Below are 10,480 nucleotides of genomic sequence, written 5' to 3'. Positions count from 1 at the left end.
TAAACATAATCACACATCAGGTGATTCACGGGGAAACGTCCACATAAGCTAGGTCACAAAACACCCCTGATATTTTCCACTCACCTCCAAAGCACTGGGGTCAAACAGGGAATCCGATGCTGGCGACATCCTTGGTTTCTGCTCCTGGGCTGCTTTTGGCAGGCAGGGGAAAGGGGGCCCCAATCTGGGCCGGGTCACCGGTGAAATTGGGTTCTTTGTAGATGCTTCTCTTTTAGGAGCCATTCTTTGCCGGCTCTGGACGGCCTGTGTCTGAAATTAGCTCCAGCTGATGGAAGCGACGACTTAGTGAATTAAAGTGTGTCAGTTCAGTGGAGGGGTTGGTTGAGGGGAAAGAGCGGGCGATGATGCTCAGGGACCGCAGGGGTGGGCACATGGAACAGGGAAGAAAGGCGTCAAAGTGTAGGAAGAGCTACGGAATAAGGAGCAGGAGGGAAATACAATGAATAAGGCTGACATGTACATGCCTGATATTTAGGTCGGAAAGGTGTTTATGTTTATGGAGCAAAAACTCTTTTGTATTCTGACCTATTTCCGCAAAACAGCGTCACTTAGTGGTGGTGTGTGGTATGTGCAGACCAGAGAACGCTTACCAGCTGCGACTCGGTTCCCATCCTTCATGTTAATGAGCCGTTCAAGAGAACCGGTTCTTTCGTGAACGTCACAACACTATCAGTAGTACGACACAATAATCTCCTATTATCACAACAGGCACCACCTCCTCTTATAATAATCCATCTATGTGATCATACTTCAATCTTTAACATATTTAATACATATATACATACTGCACACTCTGGATTTGACTTGGCTGTCAGGAAATCGGGAGCGTGTGGGTTCGAATCTCTGCTTGGGCATCTATGTGTGGAGTTGGCGTGTTCTCCCCGTTCGTGGGTTTCCTCCCACATTCAGTCCAGGGTGTACCCCGCCAACTGGGATAGGCTCCAGGATAAATCCCGCGACCCTAGTGAGGATAAACGGTGTAGAAAATATATACAAGCATGCTGCGTTCAAGACCACCTTGTGTTGTGTTGATAGTCTTCCAAGTAAATAAATACGAGCATGCATCAAACTACATTGAAAGTGCTTCAACCTTTGTGGATTTGGGCCGACTAGTGTGACATTTACTTCTACTGTAGATTGTGTATTCATGTTGCAGATCTCTACTACAAAACCGTATGTCGATATGTGGTACTTTGTGTATTTGATTGTAGTTTTAAGATTGACCACGAGATGTCAGTGTTGCCACAGTTCTCAAGCTACTACATCGGCGACCGTTCAACTCATTCGATTTTGATGGTGAAAATAAATCAATAAAGCTTCATGGGTGTGTCCTGATAACCATCTCTACCAATCCATCTCGTACTCAATGGGCCCTGAAATGGCCTTCATGCGTGTTGACGTTCAAACAATAGCGAGTAACGGCACTTGTCACAAGTCAACAATTCACTCTCTCTAATAGGTTCACATTCATGCAGCCCAAATATCATCAACTATTCATCAACAAATGTAAAAAATACATGTAAAAACCAATAATACAATACAATAGTGTGATACTCCTCTTTATTATTGTGTGGAGCGGCTTTGCATTGCTGCACCAAAATGTTATTGTGTTGTGTCAGCCATTGAGCATCTGATTATGACGAGTGCTGAGCAGACGGCTCAGTGTCAGAGTTTAAGAAGATTAGCAGGCCTCACGTTTTTTCCTATCATCTCCAACAATAATCCAACACGAGAAGCCAATCAACAATATCGCCGCTTTTCAATTAGGAAATTGCATTTCATCCCGTTAACGGCCAGCATAGTCAGGTGATTTGTGACATATCGCATGTTCATTTTCATAATTGCCGGACAATTCATTTCCCGGGAATTCTACCATCCCAATCCTCTTTATTCATTTGATCATTGGGTGCGAGCAGGAATTGAATTAGTGCAACTTGAAGGAGACGTTTCACCAGATCCTGTGAGATGTCCCTGCTGGCTCATGAAACGATGGCGGTCCTCCCACCTAATGCCATTCAAAGCCTCGCCCCCCTCGTGGAGCAAATCTCCAAACCACCTGATTTATTTTTAATGATATTACACCCTCAGTTGGCTGTGTCATGGTAATAATCGGGCTGCTCCAGCTGCCTCCAGATCACATTAGCCGGGCTTAAGATTGGCAGCGCGGCCGCTAAACAATGAGGCTACAGGATAGGGAGCTTAGCGGCGGGCTAGCCAATGGGCAGGCTGCAGGAGGTAGAGCATAGGAGAAGGCCGGGGTGCTCCGGTTCCCTATGCCCTGGAGGACTGGCACCATCGTTAAGTAGCTTCTTCTATAGGCCAGCAGAGCTTTGAAGCCACCACTCGCGGGCTCAGATCCCGTCCGTTAGAACCACTCTGCCAAGGTGCAGAAAGGACGTAAGGAAGGAGGTGCCAGGAGCCGCCAGGAGCCCTGTGCCCCCCCCAAGTCAGTGACTAAGACATCGCCAGTCGGGAAAAGCCATTTTTTGGATTGCATTTCCTCCTTCTAGAGAGTCCAATGCTGTAAAACGCACCGCAAGAAAGCTCCTGCAATCTGCATGAAAGATGGCCGTGCTCGTCTTCCTGCAGGATTTGCATAATGGTCACACTGGGAATCAGACCAGGCCACTTGTGGGACACTCGCACCTCCTTGGCTCCTCGCCAATCGCACCTCCTCAGTGGGGTCTGCCAGCTTCAACGCACCTGTACGTGTATTTGCTCGCCCATCGGTCCCGCCGTCAGGCATCGGTCACACGTCGCACATTCAGCCAGCTTTTATGTTTTGTCCCAAATTGTTGTTTGGATCGGCGGGGATTTGGTAACGGGGGCCTGCAGATTACCACCGTTGATTAGTGGTCGGGTGTAATCCTTTCAGCCCCTCTCTCTCTCCAAAACACCCCAGGGATATGCCCGCCTCCCTCAGGACCGGCAGGATGGCAGATGGCTCCTCCTCCCCCTCCTCTGCCCCCTCCAACAGCACACCCAAAAACACTGTTGATGTCCTGGGACGGAGGTTGTAAACTATCCTGAATATGAAACCGCAGGCACCTTTGTTTAATGGCTCTCTCCCCACTTAGTGAGAACTGCCCTCCAGCCAGATTCCCATTCTGGAGCTATCTGCCAGACTGGAATGTTTTCGAAATCCATTATCCCCGAGCAAGGACCAATAAGCTGCAAACAATCTGCTCGTAATAATGCCCCGATCATCGTCGCAAGATCTTACAAACGTACATTATGAAATGTTGGGCTAGCATACGACCGACGTCGCCCATATTCAAACATCAAACATCAGACATCAACATTCAAACACTCATTGAAATAGAAATCGGGAAATGACAGTAAAAATCCCAATTAAAGATCGGAAGTCCATTTTCCCTTTCAACCTTTCATATTTGTTGGCCCTGTGATAAACTGTCATGCATGCAAACACCAGCAAAGCTTTTATGTTGACTGCATAACAATACCATTTCATCACTCTGTGCCATGCACCCCCCCCCCATAGCACGGCCCACCCCTCTCCCAAATCCACGCACACTCCATCTTTTATGATCCCTACAAGGGGCTCAGCTTTCAGGAGCGGTGCAGGGTGCAGGGTGCAGGGTGCATGTCTGCAGGGTGCATGGGTGCAGGGTGCATGTGTGTAGGGTGCATGTGTGTAGGGTGCATGTGTGTGAGGTGCATGTGTGTAGGGTGCATGTGTGTAGGGTGCATGTGTGTGAGGTGCATGTGTGTAGGGTGCATGGGTGCAAGGTGCATGTGTGTAGGGTGCATGTGTGTAGGGTGCATGTGTGCGGAGCTTTAATTCCTATTGTATTGGTGCAGTCGGTGTGTGTGTGTGTGTGTGTGTGTGTGTGTGTATGTGTGTGTGTGTGTGTGTGTGTGTGTGTGTGTGAGTGTGTTTTAGCAAAAGAGGGAGATGAAGAGAAAGACAGGAACAAGGACCCATCTGTCAGCAGAGAGCACGGATCCCTCCCATTCCAAAATGAATCCCTGGGGACCGGAGTGAGAGACAACGCACTTGTGGCAGTTTTTTTTTTTTGGAGGGGGGGGTGGGGGGGGGTTGTTCCTATTATTTGCAGCAACAGAACTTACATAGCTGGTACAATACTCGTCTTATTAATGTTTTTAACTACAAAAACATTTGATCTTGGAAGCGGAGCTTTTAAAAAGACTATCTTTATGGACAGGAGAAGGTGCCTTTTTGTATCATCATCATCATCATCATCAGATGATGCAACAATTAGGCACGGTCATTTCTATGCTAGATCATTAGCATTAGTGCTATGGCCAACAGCACATTTCCAGGTTTAAAACTTCATCGTAAAGTTCAGTGATGCTTCTTATCATTTATTTGCTGATGACATCCAGCGTTAGCGTTGATAGAGTGCTAACTCCCTGCAGCTAAACGCTAATTCATCAGAAGCACTGATTCTCACTCCTGATGGTTCTATCCCATCAGTATATGTGTATGTATATATATATATATATATATATATATATATATGTGTGTGTGTATGTGTATGTGTTAGGTTAATTTAGGCTAAAAAACAACTAAACAATTTGCATTTCTATATGCATGATTTCAACCATTTATCAATTTATTGTGTTCTTTTTTTATTATTTATTTGTATAGAAAATTGCGATAGTGAGGTAAAATTAGAACGCCAATATGGAGGCAGTATAAGTTGAGTAGAAGTATCCAAAGAAATACAGCTGAATAGGTGCGGATTCTAGAAGATCTAGAAAGCTAAGTGCACTGGTTATTGTGTGTCGCTGCTCTATAGGAGTCCACAACTCAATACAAAATACATGTAACCATTTTTGAGCGCACTTATACGTACATAAGCACGAAGATTTGTAACCACAAAACGCCGTAACCTGGGGACCAACTACACTCACTTCCTTTCCTCCAGAACTTCCTTCTATTCCACTTCGGGGCATGATGGCAGGGAAGGCTTTTATTTACCACGTTGGCTTAGCTTCAGCAACCTTGTTGTTCTTTATTACTGTACTTGATACAGTAATAATATAATAATACGGGATGTAAATAAATATCAGCTGAGATGCGTGCACGCCACATGACCTCTTCCAGAAGGTTGGCTATCTGTGTTACGGCTTGAATGGGAGCAGGATGCAATTCCCATTCAGTGGAACAGGCAGTCATTTGGGAGAGCGATGTGGGGATTGTGGGAGACGATACGACGGTCCTATTCCCTGTGCAGGCTGCAGGTGTGATGGAGGCCACGCTAGCTCATGGGACCCGGGGCACTGTATGTGAGGGAATACCTGGGGAGGGCTTGGGCACGGCACGTTGGTCTCCACACATGCACTCGTCTGTATGGCGAGGAGCAGCCTAGCTAGTCAGCTAATATGCTTTATTTGATGCAGGCCACTGATTCGGTTGCCAAATGAATGAGTGTCATCGTAGACTTTTTGTCGATTCTTTCATTTCTTGAAGTTAAGACAATCAGGTATGCAATTAGCATTCGTGCTCAAGAAGCAGGAATCATCTCAGGCTTGTGACGTCTTAAAACGCACTTACTAACTTCCTGGTGTTTTGCTCAATGTAGCGTGTTAGCGCTATTTCCTTCACGGCCCAACCTCCTTTCGGTTGATCTTCTTACTGCCATCGCTGACTAGCCGCAGGAGGTCAACGACTGTTTTCACCCAATCTTGCTGAAATATAAGCGACATATTTCATATGGCTGACATGTTGTTGATAAATGCTTGTTGATGGACCACCATCATCGTTCTCCAAAAGCTACACTATTCTAAATCAACACAAAAATATGCCAATGCTTGAGATGGGAAACCTGGAAGAGTTTGTAGCTGTGGAGTGGGTCCATGTCGCATTCCCCAGCATGCTTTGCGGTAGTTAAAATGATCCCTTTTGACTGTCTTATCTTCTTTAAGGTGTATTATTGTCACGACAGGCAAGGGGACCATATTTGGACCCTTTGTATTGAGTTGCTGACTCCTGTAGAGCAGCTACACACAATAACTGGCACAAAAAAGGTACTGGATCTTGCAGAATCTGGAGCACTCTTTGTCGGACACACTTTGTCAGAAGCACAGCTGGTGCCGTGGAGCTCAGAAGCTGGACGTGAGGGCGCCGCATGGACGCACAGCGTGTCCCAAAATGAAGGTACCTTCCTGGAGAGCACGTGCTGTTTCTGGCTTGAGAAAGAGTTTGTCATATCAATAATGGTGGGGGGCAACAGGGGGGGGGCATGCAGAGATTGTGGAATAGTTGCCTGATTTCAAGTCAGTTCAATTCCTCAATCATCACATTTTTATCCAGATTCTCACCAAAACGGAATAGTTTCAGACTACTAAGTTTAATGTCTTTATTTTTTTCATGTAAATTGCCACTATGACGCCCCCTCCACTCCGCACACGCACACGCACACGCACACCCACACAAAGGCGTCCTCCTCTTTGTCCACATGCCTTTAAGTCCACAGTGATTAGAACCGTCCGTGGATGGATAAATGCTGTTTCAGCACGAGACATCGTCCACGGACAAGCGAGTGATGCGTGAGCATCCAAGCAACAGATGCCCCCGCCCCCACCCACCCCCACCCCCACGCCAGCAACACCGCCATCTGTCAGGGTCCTCTCCGTAAGTCGTTGGTGGAGCCCCCTCTCCCCGGCCGAGGATGCCGTGGAGTGATCCTCCCAACTTTTTTACACGCATCCGGCAGAGCTCGGCGTGGATTCGGCAGAGTTTGGCCCGCCTCGTCTCTCCCACAGCTGTGCGCAGTGGCGCGCACAATGGGATCAATGCGGGGGCACGTGCAAGGCGCGAGACCCCCAAGAGGACAATGTGGGACCCCGCTGGGATGAGGGTCGCCACGCACGAGGCTGCCGGGCTTTTATTATGCCACGCAAACTGTGAAAACTCTTCAATATTGAGAGTGGGGAAAAACAACACGGGCTTCGCTGGGGGGTCACAGACGGGGGGGGGGGGGGGCAGGGGGGGCTTTTGCATTAAGGGAATAAAACCCACCCAAACGTGGATTTGGTAACCAAAATGGCGCATCCAATCCCTCACGAGGAGTGGAATATGACAACCAAATGCAAGAAAAGAATGAAAGGACCCGAATGACGCAAACACCTGCTCTTTGCGCACCAAAATCATTTCAATGCGCACACATGCACGCGCGTCTCCTCGTCAACCAAGCAGCCGTACAGTTTGGGGGGGGGGGGGGGGGTAATTAAGCGGAAAATTCCTAATCCGACCGACTAATCATGAGACGGACAATCGATTCCAAATGGTTAACTCAGGTCCCGAACATTAAAACCTTTTGGTACCGATGGTACCGATGGTACCGATGGTACCGATGGAAGGCTGGACCACAACCTGACACTTTTTGGCTTTGATTAGAGCATTAATGCACATGGGACAGATTATGAATCAATTAAAACACATAAATAAATATAAGTTGTTAAAGGATTATGATGTAAGAGTAACAGATTGTAAAATATGTTATTGTCATTTATATTTGATTTATTTTCTTAAACCGCCAACATGTTTTCAGACACAAAACCTACTTATGGAATTCAAATATCTGCTTATTTGTATATTGATCACTTGATATTTATATAAAGTGACCCCCCCCCCATTGTTATTTATACGGTATTTATCTTCTCTCTCCCCCCAATCTGCCTTTGTACACCCCCTAAATAAAACGGTCATTACGCATGCTCTCTCTCTCTCTCTCTCTCTCTCCCCCCCCCCCCACGCCAACGTTGGAAAAGGCCACAAGACTGCCACGCGTAAGTTGAGGGTGGGGCGTGGCCTGCGTGGCTCGCCCGCTTTAAGGCAACCCCCCCCCCTCAGCCCGCTGCAGTCATTTTGGGATGAAGCCTCCATGCGCACTCATGAAGACTTGACTTTGGGACTTTGGGACTTTGGGACGGTGGCACCTGCTGACAGAAGGAACATTTTGGATTATTAAATTATTATATTATTAGCTGCTCTTTTTCAAAACTATTTTGCACCTGAAGATTGAGAATCCAAGCAGGTGAGTTTCTTCTGTTTATCTTCATTTGTATTATAATTATTCTAATGATTGGCATCCATGCACAGAACATCTCAGCACGTATGGTAGGCACCCTCACGGAAGACATCGATATGGTCTTTTATTATCGTTTCTATTCTAATAATTGCGTGGCAAAACTTATGAATTCATACATTACAATAATCCGTCCCACTTTAACGCGTTAGCACGTAATTATTATCTGGGACATTTCACCTCCAAACTATTCTAATCTCCCGTTTTAGGATCTCCATGGAAGATTTTTTTTTTTTTAATGTGACCTTTTAAGCTTCAGACTCCAAATTTGGGAAAAAAAGTAAATTCCCTTTTGTGTCGTTTTTTCCAGTTGGTGTCTGTTGATTTCTAATTTTGTTGATTTAATCTTTGGGCTTTATTTGCGAGTAAATCCCATCATGGCCCAGATTGACAGCGTCCCTACGACGTCCACCCAGCCCACCAGCAGGGGACCAGCCATGCTCCCAAAGCACCTTCATCTTCTAGGAGCATGGAAGTAGATACTAATAAGAAGATCATAACAGCTTATTCCCATCGCGTGCTCGTATGGGATCATATCGGAGCACGCCCACTGACAACAACATTCAACAACATTCCCGTGCCAAACGCCAAACGCCAAACGCCAAACGCCAATCGCCAAACGCCAAACGGCGGCTGAGTAACTGATGACGTTTGTGTTCTCCGTAGATGAAAATGATGACCAAACCGTTTGGGAAGAGCGGAGACGTGAGCGAGCTGGTGAGCTCCCTGGCCTGGCTGGATGAGGACGGCAGCTCTCAGGACGGAGAGGAGACCCCCGACATGGGTCTGATGGCAGGGGGGCGCCACCACTCCTGCGCGGAGCTGGGCAGTGAGGACATGGAGGAAGAGGAAGAGGAAGACGAGGAGGAGGGCGGTCCCAATGGAGGAAACGCTCCCAAAAGAAGAGGCCCCAAGAAGAAGAAGATGACGAAAGCTCGGCAGGAGAGGTTTCGTGCTCGCCGCATGAAGGCCAACGCCAGGGAACGTTCCCGCATGCACGGACTGAACGACGCCCTGGATAATTTGCGGCGAGTGATGCCCTGCTATTCCAAGACGCAGAAGCTGTCCAAGATCGAGACGTTGCGGCTCGCCCGTAACTACATCTGGGCGCTGTCTGAGGTGCTGGAGAGCGGCCAGTCCCCGGAGGGCCACGGCTTCATGGAGATGTTGTGCAAGGGCCTCTCCCAGCCCACCAGCAACCTAGTTGCCGGCTGCCTGCAGCTGGGACCCACTTCACTGCTCATCAACAAGCTGGAAGACAAGTGCGGCGTCCCGGGGTTGGTTGGTGTGGGCGGTCAGGCAGGCCATCCCCTCAGCTACCCGTCCCCGGGGCTCCCCAGCCCCCCTTACGGCTCCCTGGAGGCGTCCCACCTCCTCCACATGAAGGGATTCAAGGGGCAGGCGTTTGACAACCCCTCCCCTAACGAGTGCAGCGGCGGCACCCCGCCGTACGACGGGCTCCTCACGCCCCCGCTCAGCATCAGCGGCAACTTCGCCCTCAAGCAGGAGCCGTCACCCCACGAGTCGGAGAGAACCTACACGGCCCACTCGGGCCACCACGCCCATTACCTCTCGTCCCACCACTACGCCGCTTCCACGGCCGGCGGCCTACCTGGGGGGCCCCAGGGCCACCCGCTCTTTCAGGCCGCCCGCTACGAGCTGCCATTAGATGCGGCGTTTGACTCCTTCGCTTCCTCTCATCTGCTGGCTTCTCAGATGAGCTCCATGTGAGCGTTGGCTCTACAGACTGCTGCCGCTTGCATTGTGGGGAGAACCTGAGACAACACCCCCCCCCCAGAGACCAATCACGTTGATCTACCTGAGACCTGTCACCTTTCATACGTTATTTATTTGCTTTGGTTATGATTTGAAGCTCATGTCTGGATGTCTGGATGTCGTATCACTGCAGTGACGAGCATCACAGGGTTTGAACACTGAAAGCCAAGATGATGGACATCCGCCCGACCAGACAAAACATTTATTTATATCCATATTTAATATTTATCTTGCTCATAACTTTGATTTTTCTTTCACTGCCTTCTTGGTTTGTTATCAGTCACTGCCAACTCTACTGTATTTAATTTATTTATTTGTCCTTCAGGTACTTCTTCATTTGCTCTCAATGCTTTTTGGGTATTATTGTTGTACATATTTTTGATGTTTCGCACTTAATTGAATAAATATTTACATATTATATTCTATTTCCCTATAATATTTTCTTCTTTTCAAAATTTGTGTTCATGTTCCGGTAGAACAAGCACATTCGCTTTGTTTGGCGAATGAAGGGGACCAATCAGGCTCATTTTTCAGCCCTTTGTATTGAGTTGTGGACTTCTATAGAGCAGCTACACACAATAACCAGAACACAAAGCTTTATAGTT

At 47.9% G+C, this 10,480-nt stretch overlaps 1 protein-coding gene across 1 annotated transcript; it reads left to right on the top strand.

Moving 5' to 3' along the window:
• The first annotated feature begins 7,885 nt into the window (after positions 1-7,885).
• LOC131136474 (neurogenic differentiation factor 4-like) lies at positions 7,886-10,261 on the top strand. The gene is made up of 2 exons (XM_058083320.1): positions 7,886-8,048; positions 8,766-10,261. Exon 2 carries the CDS (start codon positions 8,766-8,768, stop codon positions 9,828-9,830), a length of 1,065 nt encoding a protein of 354 aa, XP_057939303.1. The 5' UTR covers positions 7,886-8,048; the 3' UTR covers positions 9,831-10,261.
• The last annotated feature ends 219 nt before the right edge of the window (positions 10,262-10,480 follow it).

This window comes from Doryrhamphus excisus, chromosome 10 (genome assembly GCF_030265055.1).
Source record: "Doryrhamphus excisus isolate RoL2022-K1 chromosome 10, RoL_Dexc_1.0, whole genome shotgun sequence".
Lineage (NCBI taxonomy): Eukaryota > Metazoa > Chordata > Actinopteri > Syngnathiformes > Syngnathidae > Doryrhamphus > Doryrhamphus excisus.
The sequence above is the reverse complement of the archived record's forward strand: the minus strand, read 5'-3'. Positions and strand labels throughout refer to the sequence as shown.